Source organism: Piliocolobus tephrosceles, chromosome 18, assembly GCF_002776525.5.
Source record: "Piliocolobus tephrosceles isolate RC106 chromosome 18, ASM277652v3, whole genome shotgun sequence".
Classification (NCBI taxonomy): Eukaryota; Metazoa; Chordata; class Mammalia; order Primates; family Cercopithecidae; genus Piliocolobus; species Piliocolobus tephrosceles.
In genome coordinates, this window is record NC_045451.1 from 9,516,300 (window position 1) to 9,537,832 (window position 21,533).

At 39.6% G+C, this 21,533-nt stretch overlaps 1 protein-coding gene across 1 annotated transcript in view; it reads left to right on the top strand.

Annotated features, from left to right (window-relative positions):
* Positions 1–21,533, top strand: part of RTTN (rotatin) — a 178,326-nt gene that overhangs the window by 151,697 nt on the left and 5,096 nt on the right. The window contains exons 42-45 of the mRNA XM_026455194.1: positions 1,156–1,233; positions 5,074–5,200; positions 6,436–6,638; positions 9,563–9,830. Of these exons, the coding sequence (XP_026310979.1) occupies positions 1,156–1,233; positions 5,074–5,200; positions 6,436–6,638; positions 9,563–9,830 (676 nt within the window). The remainder of the gene's footprint in view (positions 1–1,155; positions 1,234–5,073; positions 5,201–6,435; positions 6,639–9,562; positions 9,831–21,533) is intronic.

A 21,533-nucleotide genomic window follows, 5' to 3' on the forward strand; every position in this document is an offset into this window, starting at 1 on the left:
TTGCTTTTGGTGTTTTAGACATGAAGTCCTTGCCCATGCCTATGTCCTGAATGGTACTACCTAGATTTTCTTCTAGGGTTTTTATGGTATTAGGTCTAACATTTAAGTCTCTAATCCATCTTGAATTAATCTTCGTATAAGGAGTAAGGAAAGGATCCAGTTTCAGCTTTCTACTTATGGCTAGCCAATTTTCCCAGCACCATTTAAAAAGAAAATCTTTATCTCAAAACAAGCATAGGTTAACTAGGAATGAGATCTATAACAACTATAATTTATTAAGAGTTTTCTATATGTCAGCCACTATTGAAACCTTTCATATTTATTGTCTCATGAACAAACACTCATTACAGCACAGTCACACAGTTGGTAATCGTTGGAGCTAATATTTGCCCCATACCTGGGTGGTTGCAGAGCTGATATTCCTCATCTCTGTTTATCTCCTTCTGTGCCTTCTGAATATCTCCTCTAGCATTGAGTCTGCTGGACTCATGTTTAAACTCAAAATAACATAGTTATTATATAATACCTACGGTTAACAATAACTACAATAACAGTAACTTCTGTGGTTAACAAGATTTGCCACCCACTTATTCAGCAAATGAAAGTGTGTGAATAGTATAAATATATAAATATACATATATGTGTGTAGGTAAGGCCGTTATAGCAGCACTCTTTGTAATAACTAGTTTCTACTGCCTTTAATAAGAAACCAAGACAAAGTCTTATTTAATAGTGTAATTGATTCAGGAGATTGTGTGTTTATCAGTTCTTCAGTTCTTTTTTTTTTTTTTTTTGCCTCTTTTCCTCTCTAGCCAAAGGCCCTTCATCATTGAGAAAGTCAGCCAACACCTGATATGATTGAAAACCTGTCAGTATCTGCCTCACTTTATTGAGATGAAACATGGAGGCTATCATATATCCGAGTTCCTCCATGCTTGATAGAACAGAAATAGCTTTTTCGTGGTGAATGTGCTTCTTGAGATATGGTCATCTTTCAGAGATCATTAGCCTATCAGTTCCCTCAAAGTTACAGTGGTCAGGCATGATTAGAGCACACCTGCATTGTACTGTGACCCAAAGGGGAGGGAATTACTATACACAAAAATGGAGTATGCTGTTGCATTCACAGTTTTCAACTGCTTTTTGTTTAAATAGGAGGATGGTGTTATCAAAGAGTTAAGCATTGCCATGCAGCTCCTAAGAAACTGTCTTTATCAAAATGAAGAATGTAAAGTAAGTAGAGCTACTTTTCAAAAGTTTAGTAGAAGTACTGGTTTTAAGCAGTTTAATTTTTATATGAGATAATGTAGTAGGAAAAATGGAAAGCTCTGACTTTTAAATTTTTAGACACACAGTTGATTGGTCCTCAAACTCAGTGTTAATTGTCAGAAATGTGTGTATCTAGTCTTGTTATTCATCACTGATTATGTTTCTTGTGTATATCAGTGTTTTATCATTGAAACTTTAACTTCACAAACTTCAGCCTCATTCTGTACTCTTAGGCATTTTAAGTGTTAGTTTCCCACCTATTTTAGGTATGGAATGAATGGCTGGATGTGTCTTATAAGGTAGATTCTTTCAAAATGGGTTGTCAAAACAACTGCAAGGAAATAAGTGAAGCTATCTGTGTCTATAAGGAAATAAGAGTTTCCTGCTTCAAAGGAGAAAAGAGTTAGAACTGCTACCTAGTGTGGCCACATCCACTGAGAGGAAGTTGCTTCTGGCTCTGCTGACTCCCTGTGACCATTTACACAGCCCCTCTGTCTAAAAATCACTGAGCTATTTTGCTTTGTCTGTAAGCATTGATGATGTTTTAAACCATTGTATCAGTACTGCTATAGAGGATATAATCTTTTGAACACTATGATTTGCTTTGTCTATAGTTTTACAACACTTTTGAAATACTAGATTAATGCTTTAATGCAGAAATACTAGATTATTCTCTATAAGAGCTGGCCATGAAAATAAAATTAAAAAAAAATACTAAATAAAAGCTTTAATATAGAAAGCAAAGATCAATTATAGAAGTTTTTATTGCCTTTTAAATTTTTACCTGTTTTGCTCTTGTGGTAAGAGCACAACTGGAAAAACCATACCACATCTGGAAAAGGGACATGTTAAACACACTTATTCCTTACACGATGTTAAAAAGCCAGAGCCATGACTCACAATTAATATTTCAGAGTAGTTTGATGGAAATTAAGTATTTATTTATACATTTTATTAAAATTCCCCATATATGAATTTATATGAACTTTTTCTCAAAACACAACTGCCATTAATAAACTTATGATTCCTTCATGCTTATGATATTATGCTTGTGACTGGATGTACAGTTAATATTGATGTGTATATGTAAATATATAAATTTCATGTGTGTGTGCAGTCAATATTCATTCATGACACCTTATTCAGGGAAATACTCTGGAATACTTTACGTGTAGGATCTACCTATAAAAATGTATGAAATGCTCACCTGGCTACTAGTTATAAATATGTGCTCAATTTGTATCATATTAGCCATTTATAAAAGTATAATATCTCAATAAGTCAAAGCATTTCTATATTTCTAAGTTGGTTAATAAGAAGTAAATCCAAAGAATATTTAGATTATCCTTGAGTATAAATATAATCTTATACAGGTAGAGATTCTTAATTTCAATTTGAGCTTTTATCAGGTATATGGCATGTTCTCATTATTAATAGTTGACCACTATTGGGTAATTCATCAGGTCACCCACTGCCACCCCACCCTGCTGTTTGCATATGCATAACATTAAGGGGTTTTCATACTGGAAGGATCATACTGGAAGGCTGTGAGGTAAATGAATTAAACAGTGGATAAGGTTAGACGGAGGAGACTGTCATAGTCCAGACAAGAGATGATGACACCTTAACTTGAGCAGGTAGAAAGGAGAAGAAGGGTAGGGAGTAAATTTGAGGCATTGAAAAGAGGAGGAATGTAGAATGACTTCCAAACTCCAGTTTAAGCTGCTGCATTATGATGCATTAAGAGTACATGATAGAGCAGAGCACAGGTATGAGAGACCTGATACTCCTGCTTGCACGTGCTAGCCTCGAGTCTTAGGGGCATCCAGGTGAAAAATGGCTTATCAATGTGTAAATGGTGTTTGTGGTCCTCACTGTTGTTGAAATTTCCCAAGAAAGTATGTAATGAAAACCAAGGTCAAATCTTTGGAAAATAGGAACATTTAAGAGAGGGCAGAAAACAACTGAGAAGGGAATACTGGAGAAGGGATTTGGAGATTGCATTAGGCCATTCTTGCCTTACTATGAAGAAATATCTGAGACTAGGTAATTTATTAAAGAAAAGAGGTTTAATTGGCTCACAGTTCTGCAGGCTATACAGGACGCATAGTGGCATCTGCTTCTGGGGAGACCTTAGGAAACTTCCAATCATGACAAGAGGGCAAAAGGGGAACAGGCACATCACATGACTAGAACTGGAGCGAGAGAGAGAGAGCTGGCGAGGAGGTGCTGGACACTTTTAAATGACCAGATCTCATGAGATCACTCACTGTCTTGAGGCAAGCACCAAGCAATGAGGAATCCGCCCCCAAGATCTACACACCTCCCACCAGGCCTCACCTCTAGCACTGGGGATTACAACTCAGCATGAGATTTGGGCAGGGACAAATATCCAGACTGTCAGAGATGATCCAAGATAGAGCAGCAGCATGGAAATTAAGAAAGAAGAGACAGACAGCAAATGCCACAGGGCTTAAGCGTTGTTGGCAACCACAAAAGTAGGAGTGGCCTCAGTAGAATCTTTAGGGCAGAAAACAAATGGAAATGACCTAAGATTAAATGTGAGACGGGGAAATTATAGCAATAATGATGTAGAAGTTTGGTCATGAAAAGTGGCATTAATAATTTAGGACATATAGGATGAAAGGAAATGAGTATGTTTGTTTCTCTTAACATGTAAACTGCTTGAATACAGGCACAGAAATGAGCAAATTGGGGACGAATTGTTTAAGAGATAGCAAGAGGAGAACTAATTGGTGGATTAAGATCCCTGAGGAGGCAGGAAGAACACAGATGAATGTATGAATCTCTGGCAGGCAAGAAGTGGAACACCTCTTTGTCACTGCCAGGCAGACAGGAAGGGTGAATGGATGAAAATACAGATAAGCTATGTGGACAGAATGGCAGAGTAGATACAGGAGTTTGTACTTAATCGTTTCTGTCTTCCCTATGAAATAGTAAACAAGGTCATCTGCTGCAGATGGAGGGCTGTGTGCCACAGAGAGTGGTGACCATGGGGAGAACTTTAGGGAGAGCACTGGGGGTGACTTCAGTGCTTACGGGGAGTGTCAAACATTGGGAATCACTTCTCCTATTCTGCCACTTGATGCTATGCGAAATTGTATAGGGTGTATTTATGCGCATGCTCACATGCATAAACATGGGTCTACGAATTACCTCAGGATTCTTGTTCATTTAAAACAGATATTGCTGCACTTAAACAGCTATATTTTATCTGCAGTATTGTCCCGGGGTAACTGATCTTTGTAATAAAGACTCTGAGTTACTTCGGAATTTATTGATTTATCATAATATTTAGACTGAATTTTATATATTCAAATTACTCAAAAATTGTGATTTACTTTGAGTATATACACACATACACACACACAGACAGAGTGGGGGAGAGGGAGAGAGGGCAGGCAAGGAGGACTCAGAGTTGATCAGAATGTTTAACCAGAAATTCTCACTTCTTGGCCATTTCATAGCATTTACAGGAATTTATTCAGTGGTGTAAGATATCACTTTGCTGTTTAACTTACATGTTACAAAGGCTGTTTTCTATGCTTCCTACCTTAGTGGCACATCTTAATCACTCTGGTGTTGAAGGGACTTCCTGAGATTGGTCAGGCTCGTGGTCAGGGCAGCCATGTGTGGAGCCCAGTGGGGGTGGGGCAGGATGCCGCAGACAGCCACAGGATTCTCCTTGTGTCTTATGTTGGTGGCTTTTTGTTGTTGTTTTGATTTTAATGTTATATTTTCATATATTCAGACTAATGCTGTCTTTTTCCCTTCCTTCAACAGGAAGCAGCTCTTGAAGCTCACCTTGTGCCTGTCTTGCACTCTCTCTGGCCTTGGATTTTGATGGATGATTCATTGATGCAAATTTCTCTGCAGCTCCTTTGTGTCTATACTGCAAATTTTCCAAATGGTAAATAGGATCCAATACTGCCTTTCAATAATACACCAAAATACTAGTTTTATAAATGTCATTAAGGTGGACTGGAAAAAGTAATACATATTTTGAAGTATTTCTCTGATTTATTGAGGATATGATGGGCAAAGGCAAGCTTTCTCGTAGGTATTGTGAGAGCAGACAGATATTTTAGTGTGTTTGTTGACACGAGAGTCACTGGCAGTGCAGGCAATAGAGAGGGAGGACTAGTCTGATAATCTGGCAATGGGAAATTGAGTTTAGTAGGAAAACTGAGAGGATAAAAATTATGATATAAGACCTCAAAAGCCAGGTGAAGGTTAGAACTTTTTATAGATTCTAGAGCAGGAGACTGGCACGATGAAAGTTAGTTCTCACAACAGTTGTTCTGATGATACATGATATCACTAGGGCTCCTCTTTCGCTCATGCACTTGATAGACATTTTATCAAGAGCCTGCGGTGGGCCATGCATTGTGAGTTCTGGTGAGAGTGATCTGAAATGAGATAGGAGGACAGGTCATGTAGCGCCTCAGGGGCCACAGTAGGGAGTTTGGATTTTTATGTGAGTGTAACAGGATTACATTGGCAGTTGTAAGCTGGGGAGTGGCATGATTTAATTTGTGTTTCAGAAAGATTAGGCTAGGTGTGGTGGTTCATGCCTGTAATCCCAGCACTTTGGCAGACCCAGGCAGGCAGATCACTTGTGGTCTGGAGTTTGAGACCAGCCTGGCCAACATGAGGAAACCCTGTCTCTACTAAAAATACAAAAATTAACCAGGCAGGATGTTGCGTGCCTGTAGTCCCAACTACTCAGGAGGCTGAAGCAGGAGAATCACTTGAACCTGGGAAGCGGAGGTTGCAGTGAGTCGAGATCACGCCACTAAAACCCCAGCCTGGGCAACAGAGCGAGACTCTGTCTCACAGAAAAAAAGAAAAGAAAAGAAAAATTACCCTGGGTGATACGTGGAGAATGGATGATTGGGAGCAAGTCTAGAAGCAGGGAGACTTCTCATGGAGATATAATGGTGGCTTGGGCTTGAGTGGTAGCTGGAGATATTGAGAGAAGTAGACAGATTCAGTATGTAGCTCAAAGATAGAGTCAATGATATCTGTTGTGAGAGGTAGGAAGGAAAAAAAAGGTGTCCGGGGTGATATGCTTTGCCACTTAGTGTCTTCAAAAACTAAACAGGGAAACTGAGAAGACATTGTCACAGGTTATTATTTTTGAAGGTTGCAGTTCTCTTTGTTGGTCAAGTTGTGGACAACACCCTGTTCAAGCTACACATAGAGGAGCCCTGAGCAACTCTCTGATGCTGTGTGTCGTCAAGCTGGCTTCCCAGATGCCACTGGAGAACACCACGGTTCAGCAGATGGTTTTTATGCTTCTTTCAAACCTGGCCTTATCGCATGACTGTAAAGGAGTAATTCAGAAGGTAAGCACTTAAACTCCCCTCGTATCTTAAAAGGGTATTCAGTGAAATAATCTTTCCAATCAAAAGTTTACAACTCAGTTTCTAAGATTAATATATTATGATTTTGAGGCATTTTATTTTAAAGGATTATAAAAGGGTTAAGAGGTTCACTTTGTTTAAAGCCTGTTGATAGATGACATGTGCAGAGGGACAGGAGCTAGAGTAGAGTCATGCCATTTCCTTCTCATTGATCTTCTTAGCTTTCGGATTGTATTTTATCATTCTCAAAAATGAGGGTTTTAGAAAGATAGCTGTCTTACATTTATTGGAGATAATAAAAGTAATATATTGGTCTTTAAACAGACCAAATTGAACAGTAACAATTTCAGTTTAATTTCATTGACAAAATGGTTTATGAAATCACAGCCCACTTCCCCCAGTTAGACCTTAACTTCCTTATGGCATATTAAGCAATTTTATGAGTTCTCTAGGACTCCAATTCCCAAACTAGACTTCTCATCACTGATATTAACTTAAGGTAATTTAAAAGGGATGTAATGAGTTAAATAAATTCTGGTACACATGTGCACTCAGATTCTGTATTTAGATGTGTATAAACAGAATCCCTAATTAGCAAAATCCCTTCAAATTTGAATGTAATCAGATTATGTATTACTTAATAGTATTGTAATTTGGGTGCTTCCATTTCTTTTACTTGAAGGCCAAGATAAATTGTAAAAGTTGAGAAGATTTACAAGAATTGAGTCTCGTTTTCCTCCACTGTTTCTTCTCCCTGAACTCCTCAGAAGATATTTTGTTATCACCACATAAATAGAAAGATAGGTTTTTCTAAGGAAATGGAAAGATCAATCTCACCAAGGAAAGATGTTTTCAGTGGCGCGTTAGAGCCAGCCTCCTACTGACTCATGAGTATCATCTTAAATTTGCAGGAATTTTATAAAAATTCCAGTTGGTGTTACATTGTTATTTTGAAATCAGCCACAGTGAGAGTGTCACACCATGTAATTCTGTGAACTGTACAAATTATGGATCTTTTCTACCCTCACCACAATCCGTTGTTTATTTACCAGCACATGGCTGGATATTTTCTTCATGTATATGTTCATGTATGTCATATATGTATATATATTTGAATATATTTTCTTCATATATGTATTCATATACACACATCATTTCCAAAATGAGACATTCTCTTGAACTGGATATATGTGATTAGCATCCATAAGAATGAGAGATTCTGCATATGTGAGAGAAGAGCGGGGGCAGTGCTTTCCACCGCTTCCTTATGGAGCATGTCAGTGGGAAGCTAAGTGGGAGCCCCAGAAGGAATGTAAGTACCAGTCTCGATTCTGGTCTCTGACCTTGAGCTGGAGACCTGTTCTCTTTCAGCTTCGTTTGGGTTAAACAAAATAATCTCCAAGATATGTTCAACTCTTAATCTGTTATTCTAGTGCTATACTTAAGAATATTTTGATGAAGTGTGATCAGACTCTCTTTCCAGGGACAGATTAATCAAGTCTTTTTCCTCTGCTCTAATTAGGAAACGCCTGAGACTTCCTCTGCTGCATTAAGTAATAATGAGCCCAGACATTTAACACTTCTACTTCTTCATTACTCATCTATAGGACATAGAAAATGCAGCAGGTGCTGTTGTGCAGCTCAGGCTCTGAAATACCCTGTTTTGTTTTCTACCATGGTATACATATTCTACCTGGTGTAGGAAATTGTTTGAAAACATCTTTAGAAGCAGCAAAAAAAAAAAAAAAAAAGGAGTGCCCACAGCACATTTACATTTGAGAGCACTGACATCTACTCTATCACCCTTGTCAGTCCCAAATCCAGCCAGGGTTGAATCTAAAAACTATCAATTTGGCTGAGAGTAGGTGTGAGTGACAGCAAATGCAGCGGAAAGTGGGCATGTAATTTTACAGTTTGCTTATTGTGTGGGTAATGTTGATAATACTTCTGTATGTAGCTCATTTCATTCTTAACACTTAGAGTCCTTTTGTGTAAAAACGTTAAGTTTATTTTATAGATTAAAGCCAACATCTTGATTTTGGTCTAGGAAAACCTAAGAGATAAACTGGAGTAGATTTAAACAGAGAGAAAGAAGAGTTATTCTGTGCAATCTTAAAAGTTCAGTGATTGCATTTCATTTCTAAAATGTCCACCTAACTATGGTTTCCATGCTGCCGTGGGCTGCAGCTTCATGTAGCACTTTTATACTTCGCATATAGATTAGTCTAAATAATTTATTATCTTTCTTATAGTTAAGGGTTTGGTGGGGTTTTGTGGAAGGGGCTTTATTTGGAGGTTGAAAAGACTCTTATGGTTCAAGTAATAGAGCTTTCTCATCTGTAAGCATAATAGAATGACATGTAGCCATCAGAAATTCTTTCTTGTAATGGTGAGTACCTGGGATAAAGTGAATGTAAGATCTCTCTATAGATTTGATAAAAACAATAACACCTGTAGCTACAATGATTCAAAATACCCTCACTACTTCCAGAGTTGTTAACTAGTATTCAAGACTGATTTGGATTTTTTTCCTTTTTTCCTTCCATAGGGTAGCTTTTAATGACTAGCAAAATCACTAGAAGGCAGAGAAAAGAGAAAACTCAAGAGGCCTGAAATAATCTCCAAACTTAATTATCAATTCTAAATAATTAAGAGTTAACTATAGTATACTTCATCCATCATGAGGAAAAAATTAGCAGGAATTAAAACTTGAGCACTATTTTGGTCTTCTTACCTTTTTCACTTATACTTGGAAATAATACAGATGGAGTATTCAGAAGGTATTAGAAAGGAGAAATTAACGTATGGGAAGAGTATATCAGAATGTTAGTTAATCGTTCACCAAGGGACTAGGAAAATAATGAAAAAGATGAGAAGAAAATAATATTCTCTCTATTTATCCACAGAGTAACTTCTTACAGAACTTCCTCTCTCTAGCATTGCCAAAAGGAGGAAATAAACATCTCAGTAGTCTGACTATTCTTTGGTTGAAGTTACTCCTGAATATATCGTTTGGAGAAGATGGGCAACAAATGATTCTGAGGCTTGATGGCTGTCTAGACTTACTAACAGAGATGAGCAAATACAAGCACAAGAGCAGCCCTTTATTGCCTCTTCTTATCTTTCATAATATTTGCTTCAGTCCTGCTAATAAACCTAAGATCCTGGCTAATGGTAAGTATTCACACACACATATGTTTATATATGTAGTTATTCATAGACTGTTCAGATCAACACCAAATAATTTTATAAATAATTTTCTAGGTATTTAGTAAGCACCCACTGTGTTCAAGGCACTGTGGAAGGCATGGGAATGAATCAGGTATGGCTTCAGCCTTCCGTGGGCTGCCTGGAGTCTCCTGAGGTTAGCAAATCATGTCATTCCAGTGCACATACTGGACACCTGGAGGAAGGGGAGTCGTGGACGAGGGCTCCCTGGCCTTACCTTCTGCTCCCTGTCCTCTCTCCTTGCTCTTCCTCTAACTCCCCTACCCCTCCTCTGCATCTTCAAGCAAATGCTACTATGTCAATGAAGCCTCTGTAGAACCATGTGTTAATATAATAGCCCCAACCCCTTCTTTCTGCCTTCTCCTTCCTCCTCCTCACTATGTCCTTTCCTGGTTTTATTTCCCTCCATAGTATTATTGCCATCTGATAAGACTATGTGTTTCATGCATCTGTCTATTCCTAGTCTTCCCACACTAGAAAGTAAGCTCTTATGGGGTCAGGAGGTTTTTGTCTGCTTTGTTTGTTTATGTGAAGCACCTAGAATTGTGCCTGCAACTAGTGAGCACTCAGTAAATATTTGATGATTGAGAGAGATCCTAAGCAGACCAGAGAGTTCAGGGCTTGAGATCAGATGGTGCAGTTAGCCTTGCAGAGACTCCATTCTCTGAGATGTAGGACAGATGGAGGCGAGGATTGGTAAGGATTCAGAAAAAAATTGAAGCAAAAAGAATTGGAAAGATCTTTTTCTGCAACCATGTGTTATCGCTGTGCGGAGTATGTGAATTTCACGGGGAGTGAGTTTTATAAAAGACATGTGTTCTAGTGAAAAACAGAAGGTGGGCTGCAGACCCCTACACGCCTGGTCTTGAATGCCAGCCCCAGGGTATCACTCCAGGGTCGCCTGGCACAGCCTCGCTGGGCCCAGCTTCTTCATCTATAAAAGAAGCCCACTATTCTTGGTTTGGTTAAGAATCAGTTTATAAACACACATTAAGTGCCTAGCACTATTTCTGGTACATGATAAATGTTTAAGATAGATTCATTCTTGTTCTTTCATGTTTTTCACTTAATCTTTTCTCAGAGGCATTTTTCTGTGAAATCAAGGGTTTTCTAAGTGTATGAAAGTGATTCTTCTTACATTTTGTGGTGTATATAGTTGTGATTCTATTTTTCTGACAAGCATTCTGATAATCGACTGCTAGATATGATATGGAAAGATGTTTAAAGTTCAGTTAACTTGTACCAGACCTAAGCTTACTGTGGATTTTGCACTCTGCCTTCCACTGGCTGCTGTGCTGATGCTGCGCTCTCTTTTGCTGCGTGATGTACATCACTGGTTTTATTTCCATCCTCTCCCACTGTATCTGCTTCAGTCCTCACATCTGTAAAATGAGGGTAATGGTAATCCCTCCTCAGGGCAATGAGAGAGCCTGTGAAGTGTCTGTGGCCATTCTTGGTATATAGCAGCGACTCAGTAACATCTGATATTGTTTATTCACCTTTCTTAGAATGATTTTTTTCTTTGGGGACTGCTTACTCCAATTTATTATTGAGAGTTGGAAAATGGTCAAGCTTTTTGGGAACTGAAGGAGATAAGTATGCATTTTCCACTTCTAGACCCCTCTAGAATTATTTTTACCATTTCTTTGTAGTCAGCAATGCTTTTTCTCCTTCATTAGCTTAAAGCAGATGGACAAACTTTGGTGAGAAGCTTCCCCTACCCTCACAGACTAGAGATTAGTGGACTTGAGGCAGGGGTAAGATAATAGACATCAGCTGTGCAGTTTCTTTTTTTTTTTTTTTTTTTTTTGAGACGGAGTCTCGCTCTGTCACCCAGGCTGGAGTGCTGTGGCCGGATCTCAGCTCACTGCAAGCTCCGCCTCCCGGGTTCACGCCATTCTCCTGCCTCAGCCTCCCGGGTAGCTGGGACTACAGGTGCCGCCACCTCGCCCGGCTAGTTTTTTGTAGTTTTTAGTAGAGACGGGGTTTCACCATGTTAGCCAGGATGGTCTCGATCTCCTGACCTCGTGATCCGCCCATCTCGGCCTCCCAAAGTGCTGGGATTACAGGCTTGAGCCACCGCGCCCGGCCAGCTGTGCAGTTTCTGTAGGCACTATAAAGGGATGTCACAGGCTATGCCTCCCTTTCCACTTGGGGATCTACAGAGGAGGCCTAGCAGAGTCAGCCAGCTTAAAAGTCTCCCAGGAAAGGCTGCCTCTGATTGGTAGCACCCACCCATCTGGTTTAAATCATCAGGAGTGGAGTGTGCAGTGGAGCTTGCCCTTGCTGGTAAAAATTGATCTAGGGCTGGGCACGGTGGCTCACAACTGTAATCCCAGCACTTTGGGAGGCTGTGGTGGGTGGATCATTCGAGGTCAAGAGTTCAAAACCAGCCTGGCCAACATGGTGAAACCCTGCCTCTACTAAAAATACAAAAATTAGCCAGGCATGGTGGTGGGCACCTTGTAGTCCCAGCAGGAGAATTGCTTGAACCAGGGAGGCAGAGGTTGTAGTGAGCCAAGATCATGCCACTGCACTCCAGCATGGGCAACAGAGTGAGGCTCCGTCTCCCAAAAAAAAAAAAAAAGATCTGGAACATTCCTTGTTTCTGGTAATGCCACACTAAGTCTCCTCTGAAAACAACAGTAACATGCTGCTAGAGAAGCTGTATTGAAGTGTGCCTCAAAATAATAAAAAAATTGAAAAGATACTGAGAAACTTCCAGGTCAGTTTTGATTGAAAGTCTTGCCCAGACAAGTAAGAAGTGTATAGAGGCCGGGCGCGCTGGCTCAAGCCTGTAATCCCAGGACTTTGGGAGGCCGAGATGGGCGGATCACGAGGTCAGGAGATCGAGACCATCCTGGCTAACACGGTGAAACCCCGTCTCTACTAAAAAATACAAAAAGCTAGCCGGGCGAGGTGGTGGGCGTCTGTAGTCCCAGCTACTCGGGAGGCTGAGGCAGGAGAATGGCGTAAACCCGGGAGGCGGAGCTTGCAGTGAGCTGAGATCCGGCCACTGCACTCCAGCCTGGGCCACAGAGCGAGACTCCGTCTCAAAAAAAAAAAAAAAGAAGTATATAGGAAATTATTTTGCCCCAAGTGCATTGGCCAAGATTGTGTGCTTGGCTTTTGTTGAGGAGTATTGAGCGGTGAGAGGACAGAAGCCGCGATTCCCCACGGTGGGGATTCTCACTGGCTCTCCTGCTTGTATTAAGTTGGACCTCCAAAGAATCATTCTCTTAATAGATGGATGAGTCAGAAATAAGTTGGTTTCCCAAACTTCATGAAGGAGACTGTAAAGAAGAGGAAAAAAAATGTGAGAATGGGTACTACAGACTGCTTCTGACAGGGCTCTGCACCCAAATTGGGCCATGAACTTGGCTTGAGGTGTCTTCGATTGATGGTGCCTCTGGGTACTTAGCAGAAGCAAACTGCCTTAGTGTTGGATGAAAGATAAGTTCATACTGGGCCTCAGGGAACCTCTACAAATAATTTTTCAAAAGCATTAACCAGTACAGAGTTAGAGATAATCAAGCACATTAGGAGACATGGCAGCATGTAGTAAGAAACAGCAGAGGGATAAAAATACCAGCCTATCTGCCCAGACTTTGAATATGGGAATTACAAAGCATGGGTTTAAAAATAACTTTAATTATACCATATTTAGATAAATAAATGACAAGCTTGAAAATTTTAGGAAATGGGAAACTGACAAGTTGAAATATTTGAAAAGAACCAAACAGAACTTCAAGAACTTTACTGTGCGGTATGATAATCAGCCACATGTAGCTATTTAAATTTAAACTAATTAAAATTATTCAGTTGTACTCACTACATGTGGCTAGTGGCTATCTTATTAAATAGCACAGATATAAATATTTCCATTATTGTAGAAAGTTCTGTTTTACAACAGTAACCTAGAACTTCAGTAGCCAAAATTGAAAACTTAATATACATGTCTGACAGCAAGTTAGGTATAGCAGAGAACTTAGGAATTAGAAGATAGATTAGAAAAATATTATCCAGAATGCAGCAGAGAAAGCTAAAAAGATGAGAAAGGATTACAAGAATCACAGGTAAGTGACACAGCAGATACATCAAGACAGTTTGTGTGTTTAATGAAGTGTCCTAGGAGAATGGGAGAGGAAATAGTTGAAGAAATGATGGGTAAAAACTTTAAGAACTTTTCTAAGACACTAATTTCATCATAACTGACAACGCGTTGTAATTGCCAAACTGACATCCCTAAACTTATAATTAAACCAATTATCTTAAGAAAGTAATATGCAAAGCTCATTACTTTCTAATTATTTACAATTTACTACTGTATATTTGCTTGAGGTTATTTATTTATATGAGAATTCAGACCTACTTGTTAAACCCAAAATTGTTTTATTGCTTTGTAATATGCGTGTTTCACAATAACATTTGTTTTGTTAAAAAAGTCAGTCCACTTGCATTATCAGAGGGGCCCACCACATTAATTGACCTATATATATATACACACACAATACTTTATTAAAAATGCTTTAAGAGAGGCTGGGTGCGGTGGCTCACGCCTGTAATCCTAGCACTTTGGGAGGCCGAGATGGGCGGATCACGAGGTCAGGAGATCTAGACCATCCTGGCTAACACGGTGAAACCCCGTCTCTACTAAAAAAATACAAAAAAACTAGCTGGGCGAGGTGGCGGGCGCCTGTAGTCCCAGCTACTCAGGAGGCTGAGGCAGGAGAATGGCGTAAACCCGGGAGGCGGAGCTTGCAGTGAGCCGAGATCTGGCCACCGGACTCCAGCCTGGGCGACAGAGCAAGACTCTGTCTCAAAAAAAAAAAAAAAAAGAAAAAAAAATGCTTTAAGAGATAGCAGCTGGTTGAAGGAGTTATAAACTTACTTAGATCATAGGAGTTATATATTCTGAGTGTTTGGGACAACATTTAAAAACATCACTTGATGCTATGCAGATAAGTGAACATTTGATTAGTAAGGGGACATTTGATGTGCCCTAATGAGTAGCACTTGCAGCTATAACCTCACGTGATAAATTGCGTCTGCAAGCTACTTACATGGCTTGTTTCTGGGTAGGTTATGATACAGGAAAACCAAAGGGCATCAGGTAGTGCAGATGAGGTGTTCAGGGAGTTGGCTGCAGTGTGCCCGAAACATCACTGCACCTGCCTTTCACATTGTCCTGCTGTGCATTTCCAGTTCACGTTAGAGAGCAGCTTTTTTATTTGTTTTGGTTTTTGTTAAGTATTTAAAATCCCTTAAAAAATGAATTATGTAGACAAAATTTTTGTTTATTTTATTCTGGAATCTTTCATGCAACAAGTATTTATTGAGCTCCTAAAATACACTAGCATTGTGGTTGGTCTAATACCAGTGAACAGACAGTGCTCTCCGACTAACACCAGTGAGCAGACGCTGCCCTCCAACTGACACCAGGGAGCAGACGCTGCCCTCCAACCAATACCAGTGAGCAGATGCTGCCCCCTAACTGATACATACCAGTGAGCAGACGCTGCCCCCTAACTGATACCAGTGAGCAGATGCTGCCCCCTAACCGATACCAGGGAGCAGACGCTGCCCCCTAACTGATACATACCAGTGAGCAGACGCTGCCCTCCAACCGATACCAGGGAGCAGACGCTGCCCTCCAACCGATACCAGGGAGCAGACGCTGCCCCCTAACTGATACCAGTGAGCAGACGCTGCCCTCCAACCGATACCAGGGAGCAGACGCCGCCCCCTAACTGATACCAGTGAGCAGACACTGCACTCACAGACCCTGCCCTTGAACCAGTTACAGTTTAAATACATGTATTTTGCAGATTTCGGGGTGTCGAATGTATATATGGAAAGAATTCCCAATAGTAAGTGTTTCACCTTTAAGAATGCAACACATTCTTGAAATCACAAAATTTAGAGGAAAAATAGTTCGATAAAATTTAATGACATGTAAAATAGGTAATAAAATAGGTTCAAATGTTGTTCCAAAACACCCTGATAATTTCCTTGGAACTAGACTTCTGGAAATCTTCACTTAGTGAGCAGATTGCTGCAGATAATTAGTGAGTCTTGATTTACTACTTGGGCTCACTTTGCAAAAAGGGTATACTTATGTGTTGATATAACTTTAAAACACTTTTTCCTCTGAAACATAAACCTACCAATTTCTCTAAAATGTTTAGTCATTCCTTTTTGTATTTATTATTCTTTTATTAAGTTAATGCTTAAGGGAATTTTGTACATTTGTCTTCCTATCCTTTGATCATTTTTCTGCTTTTTTTAAAAAATTATTATTATACTTTAAGTTTGGGATACATGTACAGAACATGCAGGTTTGTTACATAGGTATACATGTGCCATGGTGATTTGCTGCACCCATCAACCCATCATCTACATTAGGTATTTCTCCTAATGCTATACCTCCCCTAGCCCCGCAACCCCCGACAGGCCCAGTGTGTGATGTTCCCCTCCATTTGTCCATGTGTTCTCATTGTTCAACTCCCACTTATGAGTGAGAACATGCAGTGTTTGGTTTTCTGTTCCTGTGTTAGTTTGCTGAGAATGATGGTTTCCAGCTTCATCGGTGTCCCTGCAAAGGATATGAACTCATGCTTTTTTATGGCTACATAGTATTCCATGGTGTATATGTGCTACGTTTTCTTTATCCAGTCTATCATTGATGGGCATTTGGGTTGGTTCCAAGTCTTTGCTATTGTGAATAATGCTGCAGTAAACATACATGTGCATATATCTTTATAGTAGAATGATTTATGATCCTTTGGATGTATACCCAGAAATGGGATGCCTGGATCAAATGGTATTTCTAGTTCTAGATCCTTGAGGAATTGCCACACTGTCTTCCACAGTTGTTGAACTAATTTACACTCCCACCAACAGTGTAAAAGCATTTCTGTTTCTCCACATCCACTCTAGCATCTGTTGTTTCCTGACTTTTTAATGATCGTCATTCTAACTGGTGTCAGATGGTAGCTCATTGCGGTTTTGATTTGCATTTCTCTAACGACCAGTGATGATGAGCCTTTTTTCATATGTTTGTTGGCCATACACATGTCTTCTTTTGAGAAGTGTCTGTTCATAACCTTCGCCCACTTTTTGATGGGGTTGTTTGGTTGTTTTTTTTTCTTGTAAATTTGTTTAAGTTCCTTGTAGATTCTGGATATTAGCCCTTTGTCAGATGGCTAGATTGCAAAAATTTTCTCCCATTCTGTAGGTTGCCTCTCTTCACTCTGATGATAGTTTCTTTTGCTGTACAGAAGCTCTTTAGTTTAATTAGATCCCATTTGTCAATTTTGGCTTTTGTTGCCATTGCTTTTGGTGTTTTAGTCATGAAGTCTTCGCCCATGCCTATGTTCTGAATGGTATTGCCTAGGTTTCCTTCTAGGGTTTTTATGGTTTTAGGTCTTACATTTAAATCTTTAATCCATCTTGAGTTAATTTTTGTATAAAGTGTAAGGAAGGGGTCCAGTTTCAGTTTTCTGCATATGGCTAGCCAGTTTTCCCAGCACCATTTATTAAATAGGGAATCCTTTCCCTGTTGCTTGTTTTTGTCAGGTTTGTCAAAGATCAGATGGTTTTAGATGTGTGACGTTATTTCTGAGACCTCTGTTCTGTTCCATTGGTCTGTGTATCTGTTTTGGTATCAGTACCATGCTGCTTTGGTTACTGTAGCCTTGTAGTATTGTTTGAAGTCATGTGGTGTGATGCCTCCAGCTTTACTCTTCTTGTCCAGGATTGTCTTGGCTATGCAAACTCTTTTTTAGTTCCATATGAAATTTAAAGTAGTTTTTCCAGTTCTTTGAAGAAAGTCAATGGTAGCTTAATGGGGATAGCATTGAATCTGTAAATTACCTTGGGCAGTATGGCCATTTTCACGATATTGATTCTTCCTATCCAAGAGCATGGAATGTTTTTCCATTTGTTTCCTCTCTTATTTCCTTGAGCAATGGTTTGTAATTCTCCTTCAAGAGGTCCTTCACATCCCTTGTAAGTTGTATTCCTAGGTATTTTATTCTCTTTGTAGCAACTGTGAATGGGAGTTCACTCATGATTTGGCTCTCTGTTTGTCTATTATTAGTGTATAGGAATGTTTGTGATTTTTGCATAGTGATTTTGTATCCCAAGACTTTGCCGAAGTTGCTTATCAGCTTAAGGAGATTTTGGGCTGAGACTTTGGGGATTTTTAAATATACAATCATGTCATCTGCAAACTGAGACAATGTGACTTCCTCTTTTCCTATTTGAATACCCTTTATTGTTTTCTCTTGCCTGATTGCCCTGGCCAGAAGTTCCAATACTTCGTTGAATAGGAGCGGTGGAAGAGGGCATCCCTGTCTTGTGCTGGTTTTCAAAGGGAATGATTCCAGTTTTTGCCCATTCAGTGTGATATTGGCTATGGGTTTGTCATAAATAACTCTTATTATTTTGAGATATGTTGCATAAATACCTAGTTTATTGAGAGTTTTTAGCATGAAGGGGTGTTGAATTTTTTTGAAGGCCTTTCTGCATCTATTGAGATAATCCTGTGGTTTTTGTTGTTAGTTCTGTTTATGTGATGGATTACGTTTATTGATTTGTGTATGTTGAACCAGCCTTGCATCCCAGGGATGAAGCTGCCTTGATCTTGGTGGATCAGCTTTTTGATGTGCTGCTGGATTTGGTTTGCCAGTATTTTATTGAAGTTTTTCACATCGATGTTCATCGGAGATACTGGCCTGAAATTGTCTTTTTTGTGTGTGTGTCTCTGTCAGGTTTTGGTATCAGGATGATGCTGGCCTCATAAAATGAGTTAGGGAGGATTCCCTTTTTTTCTATTGATTGGAATAGTTTCAGGAGGAATGGTACCAGCTCCTCTTTTTACCTCTGGTAGAATTCGGCTGTGAATCCCTCTGGTCCTGGGCTTTTCTTGGTTAGTAGTCTATTAATTACTGCCTCAATTACAGAACTTGGTGCTGATCTATTCAGGAGTTCGACTTCTTCCTAGTTTAGTCTTGGGAGGGTATATGTGTCCAGGAATTTATCCATTTCTTCTAGATTTTCTAGTTTATTTGCGTAGAGGTGTTTATGGTATTCTCTGATGGTAGTTTATATTTCTGTGGGATCAGTGGTGATCTCCCCTTTATCATTTTTTATTGTGTCCATTTGATTTTCTCTCTTTTCTTCTTTATTAGTCTGGTTAGAGATCTATCTATTTTGTTAATCTTTTCAAAAAGCCAGCTCCTGGATTCATTGATTTCTTGAAGGGTTTTTTGTGTCTCTCTCTCCTTTAGTTGTGCTCTGATCTTGTCTTCTGCTAGCTTTTGAATTTGTTTGCTGTTGCTTCTCTAGTTCTTTTAATTGTGATGTTAGGGTGTTAATTTTAGATCTTTCCCCCTTTCGCCTGTGGGCATTTTGTGCTATAAATTTCCCTCTAAACACTGCGTTAGCTGTGTCTCAGAGATTCTGGTATATTGTGTCTTTGTTCTATTTGGTTTCAAAGAACTAATTTATTTCTGCCTTAATTATGTTATTTACCCAGTAGTCATTCAGGAGCAGGTTGTTCAGTTTTCATGTAGTTGCGTGGTTTTGAGTGAGTTTCTTAATCCTGAGTTCTAATTGGATTGCACTGTGCTGTGAGAGACTGTTTGTTATGATTTCGGTTCTTTGGCATTTGCTGAGGAGTGTTTTACTTCTAAGTATATGGTCAGTTTTAGAATAAGTGCAATGTGGTGCTGAGAAGAATATATACTCTGTTGATTCGGGGTGGAGAGTTCTATTAGGTCTGCTTGGTCCAGAGTTGAGTTCAGGTCCTGAATATCCTTGTTAATTTTCTGTCTGTTGATGTGTCTAAAATTGACAGTCAGGTGTTAAAGTCTCCCGTTATTATTGTGTGGGAGTCTAAGTCTCGTTGTAGGTCTCTAAAAACTTGCTTTATGAATCTGGGTGCTCCTGTATTGGGTGCATATATATTTAGGATAGTTAGCTCTTCTTGTTGCATTGATCCCTTTACCATTATGCGATGCCCTTCTTTTTCTTTTTTGATCTTTGTTGGTTTATAGTCTTTTTTATCAGAGACTAAGATTGCCACCCTTGCTTTTTTTTTTTTCTTGTTTGCTTGCCATTTGCTTAGTAAATCTTCCTCCATCCCTTTATTTTGAGCCTATGTGTGTCATTGCACATGAGATGGGTCTCCTGAATACAGCACACCAGTGGGTCCTTGACTGTATCCAATTTGCCAGTCTGTGTCTTTTAATTGGGGCATTTAACCCATTTACATTTAAGGTTAATATTGTTATGTATGAATTTAATTCTGTCATTATGATGCTAGCTGGTTATTTTGCCAGTTAGTTGATTTAGTTTCTTCATAGTGTTGATGTTATTTACAATTTGATATATTTTTGCAGTGGCTGGTACCAGTTTTTCCTTTCCATATTTAGTATGTCCTTCAGGAGCTCTTGTAAGGCAGGGCTGGTGGTGACAAAATCTCTCAGCATTTGCTTTTCTGTAAAGGGTTTTCTTTTTCGCTTATGAAGCTTAGAATGTCCAGATATAAAATTCTGGGTTGAAAATTATTTTCTTGGGCCAGGCGCAGTGGCTCATGCCTGTAATCCCAGCCTTTTGGGAGGCCAAGGTGGGCAGATCATGAGATCCAGAGTTCGAGACCAGCCTGGCCCATATGGTGAAACTCAGTTTCTAATAAAAATACAAAAGAATTGGCCAGGTGTGGTGGTACCCGCCGGTAGTCCCAGCTACTCGGGAGGCTGAGACAGAAGAATCACTTAAACCCAGTAGGCAGAGGTTGCAGTGAGCCACACAATAATAACGGGAGACTTTAACACCTGACTGTCAATTTTAGACACATCAACAGACAGAAAATTAACAAGGATATTCAGGACCTGAACTCAACTCTGGACCAAGCAGACCTAATAGAACTCTCCACCCCGAATCAACAGAGTATATATTCTTCTCAGCACCACATTGCACTTATTCTAAGTGCAGTGAAGTGCAGTGAAGATCTCACCACTGCACTCCAGCCTGGATGACAGAGCAAGACTCCATCCCCCTCCCCCTCCAAAAAGAAAAGATAAATTCTTCAAGAATGTTGAATATTGGCCCCCAGTCTCTTTTGGCTTATATAGGGTTTCTGCAGAGAGATCTGCTGTTAGCCTGATGGGCTTCCCTTTGTGAATACCCCAACCTTTCTCTCTGGCTGCCCTTAACATTTTTCCTTCATTTCAACCTTGATGAATCTGATGATAATGTGTCTTGGGATTGCTCTTCTCGAGGAGTATCTTTGTGGTGGTCTCTGTATTTCCTGAATTTGAGTGTTGGCCTGTCTTGCTAGGTTGGGGAAGTTCTGGATAATACCTGAAGAGCGTTTTCCACCTTGGTTCCATTTTCCCCATCACTTTCCGGTACACCAATCAAATGTAGGTTTCTTCTTTTCACATAGTCCCATATTTCTTGGAGGCTTTGTTCGTTCCTTTTCATTCTTTTTTCTCTAATCTTGCCTTCATGCTTTATTTCATTAAGTTGATCTTCAGTCTCTGATATCCTTTCTTCTGCTTGATCGATTTCACTATTGATACTTGTGTATGCTTCATGAAGTTCTCATGCCGTGTTTTTCAGCTCCATCAGGTCATTTAT